General features: G+C 72.8%; 8 protein-coding genes across 8 annotated transcripts; 5 read left to right on the top strand and 3 right to left on the bottom strand.

Annotated features, from left to right (window-relative positions):
• Positions 1–159: 159 nt before the first annotated feature.
• On the top strand, positions 160–672 carry AURANDRAFT_18373 (hypothetical protein; the record flags this gene model as incomplete). The annotated part of the gene is made up of 1 exon (XM_009034535.1): positions 160–672. The coding sequence occupies one exon, from the start codon at positions 160–162 to the stop codon at positions 670–672; it is 513 nt and encodes a 170-aa protein (XP_009032783.1).
• Positions 673–1,196: 524 nt separating this feature from the next.
• AURANDRAFT_7073 (hypothetical protein) lies at positions 1,197–1,376 on the top strand (the record flags this gene model as incomplete). Its single annotated transcript, XM_009033878.1, has 1 exon — positions 1,197–1,376. A coding segment is annotated over one exon (180 nt), but the record flags the coding sequence as incomplete, so codon positions are not given.
• Positions 1,377–1,962: 586 nt separating this feature from the next.
• Positions 1,963–2,874, bottom strand: AURANDRAFT_60453 (expressed protein; the record flags this gene model as incomplete). The annotated part of the gene is made up of 1 exon (XM_009033950.1): positions 1,963–2,874. The coding sequence occupies one exon, from the start codon at positions 2,872–2,874 to the stop codon at positions 1,963–1,965; it is 912 nt and encodes a 303-aa protein (XP_009032198.1).
• Positions 2,875–3,106: 232 nt separating this feature from the next.
• Positions 3,107–4,396, bottom strand: AURANDRAFT_60452 (hypothetical protein; the record flags this gene model as incomplete). The annotated part of the gene is made up of 1 exon (XM_009033949.1): positions 3,107–4,396. The coding sequence occupies one exon, from the start codon at positions 4,394–4,396 to the stop codon at positions 3,107–3,109; it is 1,290 nt and encodes a 429-aa protein (XP_009032197.1).
• Positions 4,397–4,975: 579 nt separating this feature from the next.
• On the top strand, positions 4,976–6,315 carry AURANDRAFT_70488 (expressed protein; the record flags this gene model as incomplete). The annotated part of the gene is made up of 1 exon (XM_009034536.1): positions 4,976–6,315. The coding sequence occupies one exon, from the start codon at positions 5,126–5,128 to the stop codon at positions 6,302–6,304; it is 1,179 nt and encodes a 392-aa protein (XP_009032784.1).
• Positions 6,316–7,505: 1,190 nt separating this feature from the next.
• Positions 7,506–9,391, bottom strand: AURANDRAFT_60450 (hypothetical protein; the record flags this gene model as incomplete). The annotated part of the gene is made up of 2 exons (XM_009033948.1): positions 7,506–8,350; positions 9,307–9,391. The coding sequence occupies 2 exons, from the start codon at positions 9,389–9,391 to the stop codon at positions 7,506–7,508; spliced, it is 930 nt and encodes a 309-aa protein (XP_009032196.1).
• A 1,624-nt stretch (positions 9,392–11,015) lies between these two features.
• AURANDRAFT_60449 (hypothetical protein) lies at positions 11,016–14,388 on the top strand (the record flags this gene model as incomplete). Its single annotated transcript, XM_009034537.1, has 2 exons — positions 11,016–11,060; positions 11,131–14,388. The coding sequence occupies 2 exons, from the start codon at positions 11,016–11,018 to the stop codon at positions 14,386–14,388; spliced, it is 3,303 nt and encodes a 1,100-aa protein (XP_009032785.1).
• A 4,954-nt stretch (positions 14,389–19,342) lies between these two features.
• On the top strand, positions 19,343–20,104 carry AURANDRAFT_5428 (hypothetical protein; the record flags this gene model as incomplete). Its single annotated transcript, XM_009033861.1, has 1 exon — positions 19,343–20,104. A coding segment is annotated over one exon (762 nt), but the record flags the coding sequence as incomplete, so codon positions are not given.
• Between the last annotated feature and the right edge of the window lie 2,843 nt (positions 20,105–22,947).

Genomic DNA, 22,947 nt, shown 5'->3' with positions numbered 1-22,947 from the left:
GACTCCGACGACGACGCGGCGGCGCCCGCGGAGCCGTCCGCGGCGCCCGCGGCGCCGGACGAGGCCGTGCAGGCGACGCCGGCGATCCAGGAGCGCTCCGTGCCCGACGGCGCGCAGATCGCGACGTCGCGCGAGGCCGCGGGCCCCGAGGGCCACGTCATGGACGCCAAGGGCGAGGTGCGGAGCGTCGGGTCGCTCACGCCCAAGGGGAGCGAGAAGGGCCGGTACCAGTTCAAACACGAGGGCCGTGTGATCTACGAGTGGGACCAGTCGCTCGAGGACGTGAACATCTACATCACGCCGCCGCCGGGCGTCGTGCCGGACATGATCGACTGCACGATCTCGCCGAACCACCTCCGGCTCGGCCTCCGGGGCAACCCGCCGTTCCTCGACGAGGCGACGGGCGGGCCCGTCGTCGTCAAGGAGAGCCACTGGTACATGAACGACGGCGAGCTCACGGTCCTCTTCGCGAAGATGCGCAAGGGCGAGACCTGGGACGGCGCCCTCGCGACCCGCGGCAAGGTCGACCCCTTCACGCGGCAGGAGATCCAGCGCGAGATGATGCTCGAGCGGTTCCAGGAGGAGAACCCGGGCTTCGACTTCCGCTCCGCCGAGTTCAACGGCCAGGTCCCGGACCCGCGCGCCTTCATGGGCGGCGTCAAGTACACCTGAGGCGGCGCGGTTTTTAAATTTAGCGTAAGCGCTGCTCGTTAACGGCAAGTCGAACTGTTTTGCCACAAGGAAGAGCGCGTATAGTAGGCAAGCCCGCCGCAGCGGCTGCTGGCAGCATGGCCGAGGACTGCGCCGCAGCGGCTGCTGGCAGCATGGCCGAGGACTGGGTCGCGCACGTCGATCCTGCGACGAGCAAGACGTACTACCACAACGCGAAGACGCAGGAGACGGTCTGGGAGCGGCCGGCGGCGCTCGCACCTCCACCAGAGGAGGCGGAGGTCGAGTGGGTGAAGCACGTCCTGCCCTGCGGCAAGGAGTACTACGAGCACACGGCCACGGAGGAGACGTCGTGGACCGTGCCCGCGGGCTACCACGCGGCCATCGCCAAGCGCGACTGGCGCGAGCGCGAGGACTCCGGCAGCGGCGAACTCTACTACTACAACCTGCGGACCCAGGAGACGTCCTGGGAGCCGCCCGAGGGCTACGCCGAGGCGCAACTCGCGAAACGCGACGACGACGGGCCGCCGCCGGAGGTGACGCCGCGCGCGAACCCCGTGGCCATCTTCGACACGTCCGTCGGGAGCTTCGAGGCGGAGATCTACCTGGACCGCGTGCCCGTGATGGCGTCGAATTTCATGGATTTGGCGAAGAAGGGCTTCTACAACCAGACGCACGTGCACCGCGTCACGCCGGGCACGATGGTCTGGCTGGGCTGCCCCCACTCCGCGGACCTGGACCACGACTCCGTGGGCAAGGGGCTGCCGCCGGCGGGGCCGTTCCAGAACCTCTGGACGGGCGAGACCGAGGAGCGGACGGACCCGGGCTTCATCAAGGAGGACCGCTCGGACCGCACGTCCAACGCGGCGGGCTGCCTCGCCATGGTCAACGCGGGCCGCCCGGGGACGACGGGGAGCATCTTTGTGATTTCGGCGGTCGACAACCCCGAGATCGACCACTTCCGCAAGGGGGCCATGAAGTTCCCCGTCTTCGGCAAGCTCCTCGGCGCCCACTCGCTGGCCCTCTGCCGGCGCCTGTCGGAGGTGGCCTGGACGCGGAGCCCCGCGGGCCACCCGCGGCCCGAGGTGCCCGTGCGGCTGTCGCTCGTATCGCTCCGCGACGGCAGCACGGAGGCCGGCGTCTTCCGGTCCGCGAAGGACGTCTACCGCGCCATGGCGGCGGACAGCGGGCCCGCGGCGAAGAAGGCGAGGGTTTTGCCCAGCCCCCGGATGGACGACCCCTGGGGCCCGCAGTACGGGCGGACTCCGGGCGGGCGGACCTAGTCTACGTGTGTTACGCCTCGAGCGTGAGGGGCCGGTCCGGCCCGGCGAAGTTGACGAACGACTGGAGGCTCGCGCGCGTCTCGTGCGTCGCCCAGCCCCGGACCGCGTGGGGCCGCTGGACGCAGAGCAGCGCCAGATCGCCCGCGGCGACGGGCACGACGACGGGCGCCGGGAGCCTCGCCCGCAGCTCGCGCTGGTCCGCCTCGTCGATGGACGTGAGCTTCGACAGCGTGTGCGCGTTCGCGTAAAACTCCCAGCGGCTCGAAAAGGCCAGGGGCCAGACCTCGAGGTCGCCGCCGCCGGCGGGCTGGCGAAGGTAGATGTTCGCGGAGAACTGGCCGCCCCCCGCGGAGAGCGGCGCGAGCGCGTCGACGTGGACGAAGCCGTCGGCCCAGCGCGTCGGCCCGGCCATGATGCGGCCGAGGCCGCAGTGGTGGGGCCGGCCGTCCGCGTCGCGGCGCGCGGTGCAGCCGGACGCCCACGCGTCGTCGAGCTCGCACCGCAGCGCGTCCACGGCGCTCGCGCCGCCGCCGGCCGCGGTCCGGAGGAACCGCTTCGCGGCGGCGACGTCCTCGGAAAAGTAGCGCTCCGTGTCGCCCGCGGCGACGGCCATGTTGTAGGGCGTGCCGCCGACGGCCGTCACGTCCGACGACTCGAGGCCGCGCGCGCTCGAGACGGACCAGTTCCGCGCCGTCGCGGCCGCGGCGACGAGCGCGTCGGCCAGCGGCGCCGGGTCTGCCACGAAGCCGGGCACGACGAGCGCCAGCGACTCGTGGCGGAAGAGGCGCTCCAGGGCGGCGGACGTGAGCGGCCCGCGCTCCACCGGCAGCGGCTTCACCAGCCGGTCGAGGCCGCCCCAGCGCCGCTCGACGTGGAGGAACATGTCGCGCATCGCCGCGTGCCGCGCGGCCTGCGACGCCATCGACGCGGCGCCGAGTCCGCGCTCGGCGGCCGTGTTCTTGCTCACGGCCGCGGCCTCGCTCTCGGCGGCGCTCTTGCTCTCGAAGAGCTTGCAAGCCACAAGCAGCCGTTGAAGGCTCGTTGGAGCAGTGGGCAATATGCATAACACGGGCGCTCTTGGGTCGCGCGCTGCGTCTTTCTTTGGTCTTCTTGGGTCTTGCGGGGGCCGTGGTCATTCCCCCGACGCGCGCCGCTCAGAGGAGCCAGCGCCGCGCCTTGGCCGCGGCGTAGGTCTCGGGCTCGTCGTTCTCGGCCCACTTGATCGTGAGCGTGTCGTCCGTGCCCGCGACGACGACGCCCGTCCACGGCGCCTTGCCGAGGCCCGCGAACTTGTGCTTCGCCGCGCGGCCGACGTCCTCGTGGTCGCCGCCGTCGCCGCCGTCGTCGTCGTCGTCGTCGAGGACGTCGGCGAGGGCGTCGGCGTAGCGCTCCTCGAACTTGTCGTAGAGCCAGGCCGCCGCCGCGTGGACGGGCTCCGTCGCCTCGACGTTGAAGGTCATCGCGTTGCGGAGCACGAGGCGCACGTCGGCCGCGAACGTCGCCGCGGCCCCGTACGCGCCCGCCGCGAGCTTGGCCTTGACCGTGCCAAAGTCCATGGGCGCGGCGACGATCGTCGGGTAGTGGTCGATGCCCATGCCCTCCGGGTCCACGGGCTCGAGGAACCACGCGGCCTGCTTCGTCCGCATGAGGTACTTGAGCACGTCGCCGCAGGCCGCGAGGCACGCGGCGCCGACGGCCGCCTCCGCCGCCGTCGGCGGCGCCTCGTCGGCGGCGCCGGGGGCCGCCTCGTCGACGGCCATGGCGTCGGGCGCCGCGGCCGGCGCGGCCGCCGGCGCGTCGTCGACGGCCATGGCGTCGGCGCCGGCGGCCGCCGCGGGCGCGTCCGCCACGTCCGCGTCCGCCGCGTCGCCCTCCGCCGACGCCGCCTCGTCGTCGTCGTCCTCGTCGGACGAGTCGTCGCCGGCGCCGGGCGGGCCCGGGGGCTTCGCCGCGGCCGCGGCGCCGAGGAACCGGGCCTCGAGGAAGTGCGCGGGCGCGGCGTCGTCGGCGACGGCGGGCGTCGGCAGGTAGCGCACGCCCTTCTTCGCGTCGACCTTGGCGGGCTCGACGCTCCGGAGCGTCTCGACGCCGAGCGCGAAGTCCTCGGCGCCGTCGCCGTCGGCGTCGACGACGGTGTCGCCGCTCTCGGACGCGAGGGCCGTGTCGCCGCCGACGGACGACGCGTCGTCGTCGGCGGGCGGCGCGACCTTGGCCCGCTTGCGCGCGCGCGCCGCGTCCTCCTCGACGTCGCCGAGGCGCACGTCCGAGTAGTCGACCTCGTCCGCGTAGGCGTCGGCCTCGAACTCGTCGCGCTCGATGGTCGCGACGTCGGCGGCGACGGCCGCGCGGAGGCTCGCGTCGGCCTCCGTGCAGACGCTGTCGTCGTCGTCGCCGTCGCCGGCCTCCGCGGCCTGCTTCGCGGCGGCGCGGCACCGCTTCGCCATCGTCGACGGCGCGGTGACGACGGCCGCGGGGCTCCGCGACGCCGCCGACGCGCGCGACGCCGTCGACGACCGGGGCACGCGCGCCACGGGCGGCTTGAAGGACCGCGACCCGGAGAGGAACGAGCTCGTCACGAGCTTGCGCGGCGGCTTGAGCCAAGGCTTCGACTGCTTCGGCTTCTCGCTGTTGTGCGACGACGCGCCTTTGAGCGTCATCGGGCAGGAGAACTTGCGCATGTAGGACATGGTGTGGCCGTCGTGTGTGGCCTGACTTGGGCCTGGACGCTCTGGGGCGCGCGGCGACGCGACGACGACGCCGGAGATGAGCACCGAGTCGCAGATCGTTCACGCTGATCTCGGGAAACGCCCGGGCTTGCGCCCGGGCGGCGTCCCGTCTCGTAGCAGGGCCCCAGGCGCTCCGATCGAGTCCATTGGAAGTCCTATTTGTCGGCGACGTTACCCACGTCTGCGAAATCCGGCGTGCAGCTTCTCGGACGCGCTCGGCACGATCCCATCGCGTCGAGAACCGCCGAACGCGGCCTACCCCCGGTCGATGCTTCTCGCCCTCGCGAGCTCCTGCTCAGGCATCGAGCTCGGCAGCGGCGACTCCGTGAACGCGAGCGCCAACAACGCGCCGTCACCGTCGCGCCGCCCGTCGCGTTCCGCGCCCACCCGCTCGCGCACGCCAGCGCCGCGCGAGCGCCGCGCCGCCGCGCCCGCCCGCTCGGCGCGATGTCGGCCATGGAGGTCGAGGAGCCGAAGCCCGTGCCGCACACGACGGACCACGACCACAAGCCCTGGTGGCAGGGCCCGCACCTCGACGAGACGACGGGCCTGCCGCTGCCCGTCGAGGAGGTGCACCCCGTCGCGCGCGCGCCCAAGGTCGAGAACCCCTTACTCGACGAGGACGAGATGGACCACTTCGTGCGCGACGGCATGAAGACCTACGAGGAGCTCAGGAAGATCCCCCTCGAGGAGCGCACCAAGTACAAGCACGGCGTGCCCGTCACGGAGAAGGACTGGCTCATGCGGCTCACGTACGGCGGCGCGTCCGTCGACGAGGAAACGCTCGAAGCGATCCGGGGCATGGACTTCCTCAAGGACAGGCTCCCGTCCGAGGTCAAGGACCAGGTGAGCCCCGAGGTCGAGGCCCACTTCGCGGAGCAGCGGCGCAAGCACTGGCAGCAGTGCTGTGACGACATCGACGAGCGCATGAAGGCCTGGGATTTGCTGGAGCAGGACCACGCGCGGATCCGCCGCGAGCGCGAGGGCATCGAGACGCCCTTCCCCGAGGGCGGCTCCTGGGACTGGGAGGTCTACCGCCGCGAGCGCTTCTACGAGAACGAGCGGCACCGCGAGGCGAAGGAGAAGGCCGAGGCCGCGGGCGAGCCCGCGCCGGAGCCCGAGCCCGCCGTCGCGTCGCCGATCCTGCCCGAGGACTTCCTCGCCGAGGAGCTCGAGAGCGGCGCCGTCACGGAGGACCAGGTCGAGTCCGAGCGCGACCTCGCGAAGCGCTGCGCGCGGCTCGACACCATGGCCATCATCCTCGACATCGAGGCCGCCGCGCACGCGGCCGCGGAGGCGGGCCGCGTCGCGGGCAAGGACCTGCCCTTCCCCTTCAGCGGCCGCGCCATGCCGGACGACTTCCCGCGGGACGCGTCCTTCCCCTACGACCCGACGGGCCAGCGGCCCGCGGGCTACTACAGCGACGACGAGCTCGACGCGTCGCCCGACGGGCCGCCCGACGGCCGGCCCGACGGCGACGGCGCGCCCGAGCCCAAGCCCGACTTCATGGGCGCGTCCGCGGGCGCCATCACGCGCGCCGTCGACACGACCATCGCGGAGCTCGAGCGCGCGCGCGAGCCCGACGCGGACGACGCGAAGAAGCCGTCGACGAAGCGTAAGAAGTAGAGAACTCCGCGTTACGCGACGCTCCGCCGGCCGTCGTAGCCCATCGCCGCGTGCACGTTCATCTGCCGCGCCTCGAGCTCCGGGTTCGCGGCGCACGCGGCCTCGGCGTCCGCCTGGGCCCGGTCGTAGGCGACGCGCTCGTCGACGTGGTAGCCCGTGCAGCACGGCTGAATCTTCCGGAACTCCTCGAACCTATCGAGCGCGTCGGTATCTTCGTTTTCCCACCCAAAAGCTCTCGAAAGTCGTCACGGCCGCAGGACGCTGCGCCGCGCTCCCAGTGCTTGCCGTTCTCCGGGCAGCAGCGCCAGAATTTTTCCATGCCGCCGAAGACGGGCAGCCCCGAATGATGCGGCACGCGTCCGGGCCGTTCTCCGTCTCCGGATCGTAGATGCGGCCGCAGCCCTTATTCGCGCACTTCGCCTTGCCATCGGGACGGTCTCTCGGGCGCGTCTTGGAGCGCGCGAAGTTGCCCGTGCCGCGCGCCAGCGACGCGGCGGCCGTGGGAGCCTCTCTGTTGTTTCTATTAAAGTCGGCGACGCTTCGCATAGCCGACATCGCGACGATGTCAGGCGGCGAACTCGATCGCGCGGGCCCCAAGTCGGCTGCTGCTAGGCACTCGACGACGATGCCAGGCGGCGGACTCGACGACGCGGGCGCGCGGCAGTCGAAAAAGAGTTCAATGACACAACTATGGTCGGCCTCCCGCTGATTTAAAACTAGTGCAACTTGCGGCGCGCGTATCCAGAAGCTGCCCAAGCAACCAGACTCTTCGCAAGCGGCCGCCGCCGAACATCGCGCGCGACGACAACCACGAGAGCGCGCTTTTCACGGCCGCGGCGCACGGCCGGCAGCGCATCGCGCGCGCGCTCCTCGACGCGGGCGCGGCCGCCGACGTCGGCGGCTACCGGACGCCCTTCCGCGTGGCCCTCTTCTACGGCCGCCGGAGCGTCCTCAAGGTCCTGCTCCGCGCCGGCTCCGACATCGAGACGCGCTTCGTCGACCGGGACGCGTCCAACGAGGACGCGTGGGCGCTCGTCGACGCGCTCGCGGGCGACTGGAGCGCGTACGCGCGCGCGTACCGGGCGGTCCGCGAGCGCTTCGTCGCCAAGTGCATCCAGCCGCGCCTCCCCGCCGCGCTCGCGCCCGACATCGCCGCCTTCGCGTCGCCGCCGGGCGGCTGGTGATCGCGGGTAACCGCGTTTTAGACGCCGCCAGCGCGGAGGACCCAGGCGCCGGCGCCGAGCGCGAGGCCCAGGACGAGGGCCGCGCGGCGCGCGCGGTAGAGCCGCTCGACGACGGCGAGGGCGTCGTGGACCGCGTCGGCGCTCGCGAGCCGGAGCGCCGCGCCCGCGAGCGACCGCGGCGCGTCGACCGCGTCCGCGAGCCGCGCGAGCGCCACGTTCGGGTCGTCGTGTCGCGGGAGCCAGGGCTTGAGCCGCCGGTACCAGACGGACTGGGCGGGCACGGCGAGCAGGAACGCGTCGAGGGCCCGGAGCTCGCGCGCGTCGGCGGCCTCGGCGGTCGTCCGCGCGCGCGCGTGGGCCCGGAGCGCGCGGCGCGCGAAGGGCGCCCAGCGCTCCGACGCGGCGACGCGGTGGCCGCCCGCGGCGCGGAGGCAGCGGCGGAGCGCGGATACCGTGCGCACGAAGAGCACGACCTCCTTCGGGCAGTTCGTCAGCGTCGGAAACGACGTCGGGTCGTGCTGGAGGAGGTAGAAGATGCGGTCGAAGAGTTTCGGGTCGAGGTCGACGCCCTCGGCGGACGTGTCGAAGAACTGGTACATGAACGCGGCGACGAAGTCCGGGTCGTCGTCCCTCGCCGCCGCGTTGAACGTGAAGCGCTTCGCGTTGCACTCGAGGTCCACGAGGCCCTCGCGCACCGCGCGCTTGTCCCGGAGGTTCAGCAGCAACACGACGCGCGCGAGGAACGCGCGCGTCGCGACGTCGAGCTCCGCCGCGAGGCCCCAGTCCAAGAGCGCCGGCGACCCGTCGGCCAGGATCATGACGTTGCCCGGGTGCCTACGTCGCGCGCGCGTGCCGGACGAAACTATCGAAGACGCCGGGGGACGCGCGGGTCCGCGTGGAAGAAGCCGTCGAGGAACATGGTCGCGCCGATCGCGTCGACGGCGCGGACGACGGCGCCGAGGCACGCGCGCGGCGCGACGCGGCTCACCTCGACGACGTCGTCGCCGGTCGACATCGGCGCCTCGTCGGCCTCCAAATCCGGGAGCGCCGCGACGGTGACGCCGTCGAGGAACTCGCAGGTGAGCACGTGCCGCGACGTGAGGCTTCCGACGGCCGTCGGCACGACGACGTCGCCGAAGCCCCGCGCGCCGAAGAGCGCCGCCGCCCGCTCCATGTTCCGGCATTCATTCCGCAAATCGAGCTCGAGGGGGAACGACTCCTCGAAGCAGTCGAGCACCGCGCGGAGGAGCTCGTACGCGCCCACGTCCAGGAGGTCGTTCGCGAACGTGGCCAGGTCCGACAGGTTCGCCGCGTCCAGCGGGAAGACCGCGGCCACCTCGCCGTAGAGCACCTTGACGGCGACGTCGTTGAAGAGGCCGCCGCGGCCGCCGCCCCGCGGCGCGCCCGCGACGACCGTCGCGCGGTGCACCTGGCCGACGGACGCCGCCGCGAGCGCGCCGCGCTCGAAGTTCTGGAACGACGCCATGTCGACGGCCTCGGCGATCCAGGGCTCGACCTCGGCCCAGGGCCGCGGCGCGACGCGCTCGTAGGCGAAGCCGAGCTCGCGGACCCACGGTGCCGGGATCGCGGCGCCCTGCGAGAGGAGGAATTGCGAGAACTTGATGTAGCCGCAGCCCAGCGCCTCGACCATGGCCGCGAGCCGCGGCGCCGCGCGCTCGTGGGCGCGCCGCAGCTCCGCGTCGCGCAGGGCGACGTAGGCGTCGCCCCGCCCGTGGCGCCGCCGCAGCGCCCTGCAGCGCCCGCCGGACCGGTAGTAGAGCGCGAGGATGGGCGCCGCGTGCCAGGCCTGGAGCGAACTCCGCGCGACGTTGAGGACGCTCGCGTCGACCCGGGTCTTCAGCGCCGCGTTGACGTGGCCGACGGAGCTCGCGTAGCCCTCCATGCTAGAGCGCCGGGAAGCCGCCGCCGCCGACGCGGATGGGCCCGCGCCGGACGAGGGGCTGCACGAACTGGAAGAAGCCGAAGATCACCAATGGGACGACGAGGAAGCTCCACCAGCAGCAGGGCTGCGGCGGCGGCGTCCGGGGCGCCTTTGACGTATCGTCCGGGCTGCCCATCAGAAGCTCATCGTCGGTGCACCAAAGCAGCACCGCGTCAACGTTTGCCGCATCACTGATGCCATCAGTTTTGCACGCAGGCTGCCCCGCCCTGAAACGATGGCCGTCGGGCAGAGCGGCGGGGGGAGCGTCGGGGGCCCGAGCGTGGGCTTCGAGCTGTCCCAGGACAGCGTGACGTCGCCGCGGCCCGCCGACGGCATCCCGACGCTCGAGGAGTTGTTGGGCCTGCCGCCCGTGGACGTCGCGGCGCCCGAGGGCGCCCTGAAGCTCGAGGACCTCTGCGAGCGCTGCAGCGCGGCGCAGCTGACGTCGAGCTTCGCCAAGTCGAGCGTCAAGTTCCTCATGGACCCCGAGGCCTACCGGGCGGCCTGGGGCGGCTACTGCCGGTGGCTGCGGCACGCGATGTCGCGCGGCGGCGGCGCCGCGGCCGTGCAGCTCGGGAACCTGGGCTTCATGAGCCACCGCGTCTACACCATGGGCATCCGCATCCCCGTGTTCACGCTCTCGGAGAAGTTCAAGCGGCGCCACCGGCTCACGCAGCGCTCCTTCCTCGAGTCCGCGAAGCTCGCGGGCGACGCGCGCCACGCGCAGTGCCCGGCTGTGTGGAAATCAAATCTTCAACCCGACTTCAATGTGCGCGTATGCGACTGTTTCGACGCGATGTTTTCTGCTGTGCTTCGAGAACTCGACGAGAGCAATCGATTCGTCCAAAAATCAGCCAAATCGACTTCGATTTGACCGAGCTAGAGATTTCTGAAGTTTGGCCCCGACGTCCCAGCTCACTGGTTGATTTCCACACAGGTGCCCGGCGGAGCTGCTCGGCGAGTCGACGGGCCTCGACCCGGAGTGCGCCGCGTTCTGCGTCGAGTCGCTGCACCGGTGCATCGGCGAGCTCGCGGGCCAGGGCGCGCCCCTCGACGTCCACTTCGGCGTGGGGAGCCTCCGGGTCTGCGACCGCGTCGCGCGGTTCGCGTTCACGCAGTCGAGCGTCGAGCAGCCGGCGGCGCGGTCCCGCGCGGAGCGCGACTCCGTCTACGGCGAGGGCCGCACGGTCCACGGCGGCGGCTCCGTGGCGACCGCGACGACGAAGGGCCTCGGCGGCGCGTCCGTCTACACGGGCGTGACCGCGCCCTCGACGACGTCGCCGCGGCGGCCCCCGGGCCAGCCGTCCCGGGGGAGCCCGCGGCCGGGCAAGCACGCGCCGTCGGCCCTCGGCGGCAACGAGCAGCTCGGCCGCTACCTGCCCCTGGAGAAGACGGAGGTGCCGCCGCCGCCGCCGCCGGGCGCGGCGCCGCCGGCGGACGACGCGGACGCGAAGGCCTACGACCGCTTCGTGCGCACATTCGAGAGCCGCCGCGAGGCGTCGAACTTCTCGGGCATCGAGGACCGCCTCGCCGCCGAGGCCTTCGCCGCGGCGCTCAAGAACGGCGTCGAGGCGCCGGACCTGAAATGCGCGCCGCTGCTGGACGCGCACGCGCGGCTCCGGGCCGCGACGTACGCCGTCGACGCGGACGAGCTCGGCTCCGCGTCCGCGCGCGTGGGCCACTTCTACGCCGTCGCGGAGCGCGAGCGCGAGCGCCTGGATCTCCTGGCCAACGAGGCGTCCGAGGGCGCCCAGGCGCGCGCGGCGGCCGCGGGCGCCGCGCGGCCGTCGTCCCGCGAGGGCCCGTCCATCGCGCTGTCGCCGCGGGCCCAGGCCGCGGAGCGCGAGGCGCTGCGGCAGGCCGAGCTCGAGCAGCAGGCCGCGCGGAAGCCCTTCCCCGAGCGCGAGCCCGAGGACGACGCGCCGCCCTACCCGGAGGCCGACGCCGCGCGCTACGGCCACTACCTCGCGCGCGGCGTGCCCGACCACCTCGTCGAGCCCATCGACGACGGCACGATCGCCCGCATCTTCGAGCGCGTCCGGCCCCGCGTGCCGGCGAGCGTCGTCTTCCCCTGGCCGGGGGACGTCGACGAACTCGCGGACGGCGGCGCCGCGGCCGCGTCGCGGCCGGCGACGGCCGCGTCCGGCGGCGCCGGGGGCGACGACGAGGACTTCGAGGACGAGTACGAGCTCGACGACGAGGAGCTCGCGGCGCGCCAGGCGTCCGCGGACCGGGCCTGCATCGAGCGCGTGCTCGCGGCGGCCCGGGACCGCTTCGCGGCGTCGATCCGAAAGGCGACGCTCGACTACGTGCTCCTGTCGCCGCACGAGCGCGACCGGCTGGGCCTGCGCCTGGGCCCGCCGCCGGAGCTCGTGCTCCACGAGCTCGAGCTCGACTACGGCCACGCGACGCCCCGCGCGGGCCGGGGCCGGAAGGCGCCCGCGCCCGGCGACGACGCGACGCCCGCGCGGTGGCGCGCGTCCTGCCGGCAGGTCAAGGAGGCCCTGAGCCACCGGCTGCTGATCACGTCGCCGCCCTTCATCGAGTGCCACCGCGTCTGGCAGACCTACGAGCATCTGCTGCTGGTCAAGCTCCCGTCGACGGACGACGTCGTCGAGCACGGGCCCAAGGGCGTGCCCTGGCGGCCGCAGCCCGTCGCGGACTTCGAGCGCGACCAGCTCGACTGTCTCGAGGCGACGGCGGCGACGCTCAAGACCACCTGGCACCCGACGCTCGCCAACGCCTTCTTCGAGGGCATCGAGTCGGGCAAGCTGCGCGTCGGCGGCCGGGGCAACGTCGACGCGCGCGCGTACTTCAACGTCGCCGCGCTCATCATGGGCAGCCAGCTCAACCAGATCGTGCGGCGGTCCGTGGCGACGCTGCTGGCCTACCTGGAGGCCTTCGCGACGGACCGGGGCGACGGCGTCTGCGCGCTGCCGCCCGCGTTCCTGCTGGCGCCGTCGCTCGTCGACGGCGCGGGCGAGCCGGGCGTGTGCCTCGTCGCCGAGGCCGAGCACCTGGCCGCGGCGGTGCTGCGCGTCTTCGAGCGCACCGTGGGCGCGTTCGGCGATCTGGAGCGCATCGAGGTCTGGCGGCGGCGCACGATGGAGGCGAACCGGCGCACGAAGGCGTCGGACGGCGCGCTGTCCGCGCTGTCGGCCGCGCCGGGCGCGCCGCCGCCCAAGTCCACGGTCTCCTCGAACCGCGGCGGCTCCGGGGCCGCGAGCGCCGACGGCGCGGGCGACGCCGGCGCGTCGGCCGCGAGCTCCGCGGCGCGGTCGTCGCGCGCGTCCGCGTTCCCGTCCTACGCGCGCGACGACGACCGGGCGTCGCGGGGCGAGGAGCCCGCGGGGCCGCGGCTGATCGCGGTCATGACCGGCGACGAGGCCTGGGTGACGACGGCGCGGGATCGAATTATAGCCATCGTCGACGCGAACCTGGCCAAGGCCAAGGCGAACCTGCTGCTCTACCGGCCCTTTGAATTTTTGCTGCGGCCGACGTTCGTGCCGGAGCTCGACAACCCGTACGAGGAGGAGGACGCGGGCCTGCCCGAGTTCAGCCAGGTCGCGGAGACGGCGCTGAAGACCAAGCGGTCGCGCCCGAGCAACGCCGACGAGAAGCTCGAGCGGAGCGGCCGGGGCGTCGAGGACGAGCTCGCGGACCTCGAGCGTCGGGTCCGCGAGCATCGCGACGCGGCGGCGGACGTCGCGGAGACGGCGAAGCACTTCGACCGCGTGCCGTTCGTGGAGCTGGACGTGGAGAAGCTGCATAACGCGCTCGTGGACCAGGCGCTCGCGGCGGCGAAGCGGCTGCTCGAGGGCGTCGCGACGTCGGTGCAGCGCGACGTCCGGTCGCTGACGAAGCGAGTGAGGGTGACCGTGCTCTGGCTCCAGCAGCGGCCGTCGACCGTCGACGAATTGGTCGTGGCGCAGCACAACCTGGATCACGCCCGCGACTACGACCTGCGGGACTTCCGCGCGAACTTCCGCGACGTGAAGCGCAAGGTCGACTTCCTCTGCGCGCAGAACGGGCTCACGCTCGCCGTCCTCGAGGCCGCGCGGACGAGCCACGCGGCGACGCGCGAGGTCGCGGACCAGGTCGACGCGGGCGCGACGGAGCTCGCCAAGGAGCGCGACGCGCTCGAGGCCGATTTAGGGAAGCGCGGCGAGCAGATCAAGCTCCAGCTCGCGACGGTCGCGGCGTCCGTGCTCTCCTTCTCCGACAAGGGCAACCCGAAATTGATCCGCGAGTACATCGACCAGCTCACGGAGGTGCGCACGGCGCTGACGACGGAGGCGGAGGGCATCGAGGCCTACAACGCCGAGGAGGCGAAGCTGGGGCTGGCCGCGCGGACGTCGTTCCCGGAGCTGGAGACGATCTCGCGCGAGCTCATGCCCTACGAGCGCCTCTGGCAGACGGCGCTGCGCTTCCATCTGTCCTACAGCTCCTGGGTCAAGGGGCCCATCCGCGCCCTCGACGGCGAGCAGACGGCGAGGGACCACGCGGAGATGGTCGAGACCATCGGCGAGCTCACGGAGCGGCTGGGCGCGCTCGGCGCGCAGGAGCCGGCCAAGTTCGCCCAGTCCATCTACACGCAGCTCGAGCGCTTCGCGCCGAACGTGCCCATCGTCCGCGCGCTCTCGTCCAAGTTCCTCCGCGAGCAGCACTGGCGCGAGATCTCCCAGGTCGTCGGCTTCCAGTTGAGCGCCGAGAACATCACGAACCTCACGAACCTCCTCGAGCTCTCCGAGAACCGCCCGGACAAGGCGTCGCGCCTCGAGGAGATCGCCAAGCGCGCGGAGAAGGAGGGGTCCTCCGCCGTCGCGGGCCTCAACGCGTCCGCCATGATCCATACGCGCGGCGCAGAAGGCGGCGGCGACCGCCGCCGCGGCGCGCCGCCGGCCGCCGTCCAGGCCAACCTCAACGACGACGACAACTCCTCCTCGGGCGCGACCTAGCGCGGCGGGGGGCTTCAGATGTCAAAATCGGCGTTAGCCGCGCGGCGGGGGCGGATCCACGACCGCGCCCCGCGGGAGCAGGTCGTCCTCGTCGTTGAGGGGGATGTAGCCCACCGAGGGCGCCGCGGGCTCGCGGCGACGACGGCAGCGCCGCGCGGCGAGCTCGAGGAGCCGAACGGCGACGAGCCCCGCGACGGCCGCGGCGAACGCGCGGTACATGAAGCGCGCGCCTTTCACGTGCCTGCGAAGGAGCGCGTCGGGACGTTCGCGCTCGCAAGGGATGCCTCGGCGCGCGAAAGAACGCCTCCGACGACTGTTTAATGAAGTTGATCACCATGCTTGATGGTATGAAAGAGAGTTAATGGATGTTCTTCATCGGCTCTCGCGCTTTGGACAAAAGAGGGGACGCCGAGTTCGCGCCACACGTAGCCGCCGAGGAGCGCGCCGCAGCCGGGCCCGAGCGAGTAGTACGTCGTCTGCAGCGCCGTCTGCAGGGACGCGCCCCAGCCGTCCGGGGCCAGGAGCCGCGCGCGCTCCACGGCCGCGACCCAGAGCGTCGCGAAGCAGAACCCGTGGAGCGTCTCGAGCGCGAGGATCCAGTACCGCGTGTCCTCGCGGAGGAACGTGTAGCCGGCGACGCGCGTGCAGTAGCACAGCTGGGACACCATCATCAGTCGGTCGTGGCCGAGCCTCTCGAGCAGGTAGCCCGCGTTCTGGAAGACGGGAATGTTGCACATGGACGACACGAAGACGACGAGGCCGCAGAGCGTCGTGTCTCCTCCGAGGTCGTCGATGACGTAGAGGAAGAGGAGGCGCTCGACGACGCCGATGGCCATGCCGAAGACGAAGATCTCCAGGAGGAAGAAAATGAGGGGTGCGGACGTGACGACCCTCCAGAGCGCCGCGCCCGACGGCTTCGCGGCCGCGGCGCGCCGCGCGTCGTTCGGCACCGCCGCCGCGAGCGCGACGACGAGCGCGAGGTTGCAGGCGCCGTAGACGGCGAAATTCGGCCCGAAGCCGCAGTTCGTGTTCACGTAGCCCATGAGCAGCGCGCCGCCGCCCCAGCCCAGGGACCCCCAGAGCCGGAGCCGCCCGTAGGCGCTCGCGGCGCGGCCGCCGACGCGGTCGAGCGCGTAGGCGTCGAGGATGCCCCCCGACGAGAAGAGCTTCATGAAGAGCGACACCGCGAAGATGCGGGCGAAGTCGCGGCGCACGAGCCGCTTCCACGCGAGCAGGAGCAGCGCGCCCGTGCCGAGCGTCGTCGTCGCCAGGTAGACGCGCTTCGGCGCGCCGTAGACGTCCGCGACGCCGGCCCAGCACGTCGACGCGGCGACGCCGACCAGGGGCATCAGGCCCTCGATCGCGCCGATCTGCACCGTGCTCAGGCCCTGGTCGTGGTAAAACACCTGCCCGAAGCGGCCCCAGGACGACGTCGACAGCGACGCGAGCAGGAACAGGAGGCGGAGCAGGCAGAGCGGGGCCTTGTTTCGCGGCTCCGCGGGCGGCTCGGGCTGCTCGTCCATCGCCTTCCCAAGGCTGCCCGGGCGCAGCTAGGGCGCGGCCATCGACGCAGCAGGCTTGAGCGGTTGAAGCTAACGTTGCCTCTTCCGGAGGCAAGCGATGTTGGGCTTGCTGATGTTCCTCGGCGCCGCACGCCGCTGCCGCGGCTTCGGCCTCGTGGCGCGGCGCGTCGCGCCCTGGCGGCAGCAGACGCGGCTCTTCGCCGAGGACGACGCCCTCGAGGGCCGCCTCATCAACGACGGCAGCGACGGCGACGGCCTGCGCGTCATCGACGTCGGCGACCACTACTTCGACGGCAAGTACGACGACGACGAGGGCGCCGTCGACGACATGGAGGCGCGCCTCGCCGCCGCCGCGGCGAACGCGGCGTCGGGCAACTTCGCGGGCGGGAACGCGCTCGCGGGCGCGCCTCGCTTCGAGTACGACGACGACGACGGCGGGGACCGCGCGCCGTTCTTCGCCATCGAGGTCGGGGCGGGCTGCTGCCCCGGCTGCGGCGCGACGTTCCAGTGCGACGACGAGACCCGGAGCGGCTACGTGCCGCGGAGCGTCTACGAGCGGCTCGACGTCGCGGCGGCCGCCGCCGACGACGACGACAGCCCCGAGCAGGAGGTCGAGGCGCTGCTCTCGGCGGCGCGCCTCGAGCGCGACGGGGGCGCCGTCGCTCCGGAAGACGACGACGACGACGACGACGACCTCGACGACCTGTCGCTCGAGGAGCTCGACGCGCTCGCGCTCGACGACGACTGGGACGACGACGACGACGACGAGGAGGCGCTCGCCGCGGCGCGGCGGCTGGCGAAGAAGGAGGCCAAGGTCGCGCGGAACAAGGACGTGATCTGCTCGCGGTGCCACGGCCTGCGGCACGCGAGCGGCAAGGCCAAGGAGGCCGCGGCGCTCCGCGCGGGCGCTGGCGCGGACGACGACGCGCTCACGCCCGAGGCCTTCGAGGAGCTGCTGCGGCGCGAGGTGCGGACGGCCCGGGGCGTCGTCATCCTCTTCGTGGACCTCTTCGACGTCGAGGGGTCGCTGCGGTGCTGGAGCAGCATGGGCAGCCTCGTGGGCCCGCGGCGCCGCGTGCTCCTCGCGGCGAACAAGTTCGACCTGTTGCCCGAGGACTGCTCGCGCGCGCGCGTGCGCGACTGGGTCTTCGACAAGGCGCGGGCGACCGTGCCCTTCCTGAGGGACAACCTCCGCGGCGACGACGTGCGGCTCGTGAGCTGCCGCACGGGCAGCGGCGTCGGCGGCTTGCTCGAGGACGCGCGCGACGAGGCCGCGCGGCGCGGCGGCGACGTCTACGTCTGCGGAGCCGCGAACTGCGGCAAGTCGTCCTTCATCAACCGCGCCGTCGGCGCCTTCAACGGCGGCTTCGGCAAGGGCGGCCAGAAGTTCAAGGGCGCCAAGGCGTGGGGCGTGACCGCGTCGCCGACGCCGGGGACGACGCTCGGCGTCGTGAAGGTCGCGCTCCGCGACGCCGGGCCCGACGTCTACGACACGCCGGGTCTGCTGTCGCCCCACGCGCTCGGCGCGAAGCTCACGGAGGACGAGTTGAAAGCAGTACTGCCGAGCTCGGAGAAGCTCAAGCCCGTCGCGCTGCGCGTGAACCCGGGCAAGGCCGTGCTCCTCGGGGCTTTGGCGCGCGTCGAGCTTTTGGAGTCGGAGCGCGGCGCGTTCTTCTTCACGTTCTTCACGGCGCCGGGCCTCACGCTGCACCCGACGGACCCGAAGCGCGCGGACCGCGCGTACCTCGAGCAGCACGCGGGCGGGCTGCTGTCGCCGCCCTTCGACGCGAGCCGCCTCGACGAGCTCGGCGACCTCGAGCGCCACGAGTTCACGATTCGCGGCGCGGGCTTCGAGCGCGCGGCGGCGGACGTGACGCTCGCGGGGCTCGGCTGGTTCACGGTCACGGGCAGCGGCGACTGCCGCATCGCCGTGTCCGCGCCGAGGGGGGTGCTCGTGGACCTCCGGGACCCGCTCCTCCCCTTCGAGAAGCTCAAGGCCGCGACGGCCAAGTTCACGGGCGGCCGCGTCGTCCAGAAGAAGGGCCCGGGCAAGAAGAACAAACGACCGCCGGGCAAGAAGAAGACCCAGGCGCGGCGCTAGCCCCGGGGTGTCTTATTCGTTCTCGATTCGTACTCAAGTTCGTACTCGCGGGATCTCGGTCCCGAGCGGGGCGGCGCACGGCATTAGTGCGCCGATCCGTCTCGTTGAACCCTGTGGACGCGACGCTCTGAGGGACGCAATTGCTGCTGGTTCCGACCGCCGCGCCCCACAACAACGCTCCGCCCGCAGCGCTCCGCGCCGCTCCGCCGCCGCCGTCTCGTCGACGCCGCATGCCCGACCCGCGCAACTTCCACAACCCCATCGAGTTCGCCCAGGTGGCCATGATCGAGAGCGTCGACGGCTTCGTGCTCGGCAAGAAGCGGCGCGCGCTGAGCAGCGCCTGCATCTTCTTCCACGGGTTGGGCCTGCTGTGCGTCGGCGGCTACTACGTGGCCCAGCCCACGGAGAGCCTCGAGATCATCGCGGACGCGTGGGGCGTCGCGACGTCGTCGGGCAAGAAGGGCTGCAGCGACGCGCCCTACGTCCTCGCTAGGAACCTCGTCATGGTCGCCGCGGTCTACCTCGCCGTCTGGGGCGCGACGTGCATGGTGCTGGCGACGGCGGCGCTGCCGCGGACGAAGAAGATGATCGCGGGGCTGAATCTGGTCGCGGCGCTCGCGGTCGCCGCGTGCTCGTCGTTCCACCCGCAGGCCGTCGCGTCCACGGCCTGCCTCGCGGACTTCGACGCGGGCGTCGCCTGCTTCAAGGTCGCCGGCACCTGGCACCTGCCCTTCGTCGCGCTCGACGTCCTGGGAATCCTCTTCGCGGAGGCCGGCCCGAAGCTCATCCGCATCAACGACACGACGTCCGTCCTCATCAACGGCCAGATCTCCGAGGAGGTCCGCAACACGCGCATCACGAAGCTCAACTCCCACACGGACCTCATCAAGTACGCCGACTCCGAGGTCGCCGCGAAGAAGGGGCTCTAGAGCCTCGACGCACCGCGCGCGCGGCGGCCTCGTAACGCGACCTCGCCCCGGTGTTGTGTCGCTTTGTTGCGGCAGGCCGGCGCGCCGGCGCCGTGGGAGGGCTGGCAGCGGACGCGCGCGGAGCTCGAGCCCCGGCCGAGGCGGCAGGCTCGGCATTCGGCTTCGGCATGAACTGGGTCCACTCAGGCTAGAGCTGGTTGCTGCGGCACCCGCGATCACGCGGCGCGGCGACGCGTCGTCTACGCCGTCGGCGGCTCGAGCGACTTCGTCGACCAGGAGGTGCTGACGCGACGACAACCGCAACGACGACCATGGACCTGTCGCTAGTAGAACAATCCCGCGAGTCCTTCGAGGCCATGCTCATGGGCAAGCGCTGCCGGTCGCCCCTCGAGGTCGCCGCCGTCGACGGCGCCGACGTCGACGGCGCCTACTGCGTGGACCGCGACGCGCTGCGGGCGCCCATGCTGCTGCGCGGCGGCGCGGCGGCGTGCGGCATGCGGCTGCCCGGCGGCGAAAACTTCGGCGTCGACGACGTCGCGCTGCTCGTCGGGCCGGAGGCGACGGTGCCCGTCATCGACGTCGCGGAGCAGGAGCAGCAGGGCCGCGACTGGACGCTGGGCGAGTGGGCGTCGTACTTCGCGCGGAAGGAGGCCGGCGCGCACAAGGTGCTGAACGTGCTGTCGCTCGAGATCGGCGGCACGCGGCTCGGCGACGCCGTCGCCGCGCCGCGCTTCGTCCGCGACCTCGACTGGATCGACTGCACGCCGGCGGACGAGCGGCCCAAGGTCCAAAAGTACTGCCTCATGTCCGCCGGCGGGTCCTTCACGGACTGGCACGTCGACATGGGCGGGTCGTCCGTCTGGTACCACGTCGTCTCCGGCGAGAAGCGGTTCTGGTGTGCCGCGCCGACGGAGGAGAACTTGACCGCGTACGCGCGGTGGATCTCGTCGCGGGACCAGAGCGCGACGTGGTTCGGCGACTGCGTCGGCGCGGACCAGGTGGCCTACTTCGCCCTGGGGCCGGGCATGACGCTGAGCCTCCCGTCGGGCTGGCTCCACGCGGTCTACACGCCCGAGGATTCTTTAGTGTTCGGGGGCAACTACCTCCACACGCTCGCGGCGCGGACCCAGTTCGCGATCTTCGACGTGGAGAAGGCCTGCCGCGTCGACAAGGAGTGCCGCTTCCCGCGCTGGCTCGAGACGACGGCCGCGGGCGCCGCGCGCGAGGCGCTTCGACCCGCGGCCGCGCCCGCCGTCGCGGCCGCGCGGCAAGCGCTCGCGGCGACGCTCAAAGCCTGGTGCGCGGGGGACCCGGCGCCGACGCACCGGGCGACGAGGTTGACCGACGGGGAGGCGGCGGTGCTGCGGGCGAGCCTCGACGCGGCCGCGGCGCGCGTCGGCGCGCGCGACGCCGGAGAGCTCCTCGACGCCGTCGCCGGCGCCGCGACGCTCGCGCGGGCCCACCCGCCGTCGCCGATACGGCGCACGCTGCCCGTGACGGGCACGCCGCCGGCGGCCGTCGCCCTCGTCGACGCCGAGGAGCGCGCGCGGTTTCTGCGGGGGCGGCGCGACGTCCGCCGGTCCGCGCTCATCGGCCACGACGGCGCGGCGCTCGAGGAGTCCGAGGGCGACGACTCCGAGGACGAGTGGACGGGCAACGACGCGCCGCGGGGCCCGCCGCGCGGCCGCGCGAAGCGGAGCCTGTACGACGACGACGACAGCGACGCGTCGTCCGACGGCGACGGCGGTTTGGTCGACGACGGCAACCTCGGCGCGTTGAAGGCCAAGTACGGCGTCTCCAAGGACCGGCGCGACACGATCAAGGAGAAGGCGGCGCCGATCCCCGGCGCGGCGCCGAAGAAGAAGAAGGCGCGCCGCGCGGCCGTCGACCGCCTCGCGCGGCGCCGAGATCCGCGGCTCGCGGCCGAAGACGCGCGCGAGCGCGGCGGCCAGGCCTGCGAGGACCGCAAGAAGGCGACGGAGGAGGCCTACTTCCAGAAGGCGCGGGACCGCGCCCAGGCCCTGTCGCTCGTCGACGCGGCGCTCGAGGCCTTCGACGCGGCCAAGTGGCTCGACGCCGCGCGCTGCGCGTCCGACCCGGCGCGCCTCGCCGCGCTCGACGGCGCGGCGCTCCGCGCGACGCTGGCCTGCTGGGCGGCGCAGCACGACGGCGCGCCGCGGGGCGCCGACTGGGCGCCGCCGCCCCTCGACCGGCGCCTCGACGGGCCCCAGCGCGCCGCGTCCGCGCAGGCGGCCGCGTTGGCCTGCGAAATGGCGCGCGTGCCGACCGTCGCGGCGCTCCTCGCCAAGCTCGAGCCGCCGGCGCCGCCGCCCGCCGCCGCGGCGCCGCCGCCGCGGGCCCAGAAGCGGCCGAGGGTCGCCGCCGCGCCGGCGGCGGCGCCGCCGCCGGCCGCGCCCGAGCCCGCCGCGCCGCCCGCGCCCGCCGCCAAGGTCGACTGGCGCGACGCGCTCAAGGCCAAGCTCGCGAAGAAGCCCGCGGCGCCGCCACCGCCGCCCGCGTCGACGGACGACATGCTGCGCGCCGCCAAGGCCGCCACGGCCGCGGACGTCGTCGTCGACTTCTCGCGTCCGGACTACGACGCGCTGCCCGACCGCGTCCACGCCGCCGTCGCCGCCGTCGCGGACCCGGCGCTCGCGTCGAAGATCACGGGCATGTTCGTCGACGGCTACAACGCGCCCTACCTCGAAAATCTCCTCGGCGACGCGGCCGCGCTCCGGGCCGCCGTCGACGAGGCGCTCGCCGTGCTGCGGAGCGCGGGCCAGCTCCCCGCGGCGCCCGTCGCGCTCTGCGTGCCCAGCAGCCGCGACCCGAACGCGCGGACGGTCGTCGCTCATTTAGAGGCGCCGTCGGCCTTCCCGGAGGTCGTCGTGACGGCCTACGAGAAGAACCTGGACGCGCTCGCGGCGCTCGAGCCCGTGGCGCTGCCCGTCGTCGGCGGCGGGACCGAGCTCGCGGGCTTCCTCAACTATCTGGCGACCCAGGCCAAGGCCGCGGTCTGCCGCTTGGACGACGCGACGAAGGCCTTCATCGAGCCCCAGTCCATCGACGCGTCGGACCCCGTCCTCTACGTGCGGCCCTTCCACGCGCCGCGCCGGCCGCCGCCGTAACTTACTCCTCGCCGCCGTAAATTAGGCCAGCTTCGCCGCCGTAACTTAGTCCAGCTTCGCCGCGTCCTTGGCGCGCGAGACGGCGTAGAGGATCGTCGCCGCGGCGAGGAACGCGTGCAGGGCGAGCCAGGCGTGCGTGCCCTCGTCCATGGCCGCGCCGCAGAGCGTGTACCACTCGCGGCCGTCCGCCGGCGGCGTCTCGCCGTCGCAGACGCGGAAGTTGTGCTCCTCGGGCCGCACGTCTCGCGGGCAGAGGCCCGCCTCGCGGACGAAGAGGCTCCAGAAGCTCGTCTCCGTCCCGGAGTTGCACATGAGAAATTGGCCGAAGCCCGTACGCCGCACTTGCGCCGGGTCGCACGACGACGACAGCGCCAGAACGACGCCGAGCCAGGACAGGGCCAGGGCGCCGTTCCGATGGCGGTCCGCCGCGAAGCCCGCGACGACGACGCTCTGGTCCAGCGACGCCGGCGCCTTGGACCGCCTCGCCTTCTTCGCGGGCGGCGGCGCCGCGCGGCGGCGGCCGCGCCAGACGCACAGCGCGCACGCGCCGCGGAAAACGTGCAGCGCCCAGTAGCCGCTGACGCCGTTGAAATACCTTGAATTGGGTAGTAAACACGAATTGGGTACACCTTGGGTGGACGCCGTTGAATACATTGGGTAGTAAAACACGAGAAAGGGCACGTTGATAAGGACCAGGTAGGCGACGACGGCGCACGCAAAGGACCGGAGCAGCACCGCGCCGTGGCCGACGCGGTCGTCGGGCGCGAAGGCGCGCACGGCCAGCGGGATGGACCAAGCCGTCGCCGTCATCCAGAACGGGTGCGCCGCCGGGTCGCCGAACCAGCGGTCGTCGAAGAGGCGCTCGTCGACGTGGAAGA

This window comes from Aureococcus anophagefferens (assembly GCF_000186865.1).
Source record: "Aureococcus anophagefferens unplaced genomic scaffold AURANscaffold_1, whole genome shotgun sequence".
Taxonomy (NCBI): Eukaryota; class Pelagophyceae; order Pelagomonadales; family Pelagomonadaceae; genus Aureococcus; species Aureococcus anophagefferens.
The sequence above is the reverse complement of the archived record's forward strand: the minus strand, read 5'-3'. Positions and strand labels throughout refer to the sequence as shown.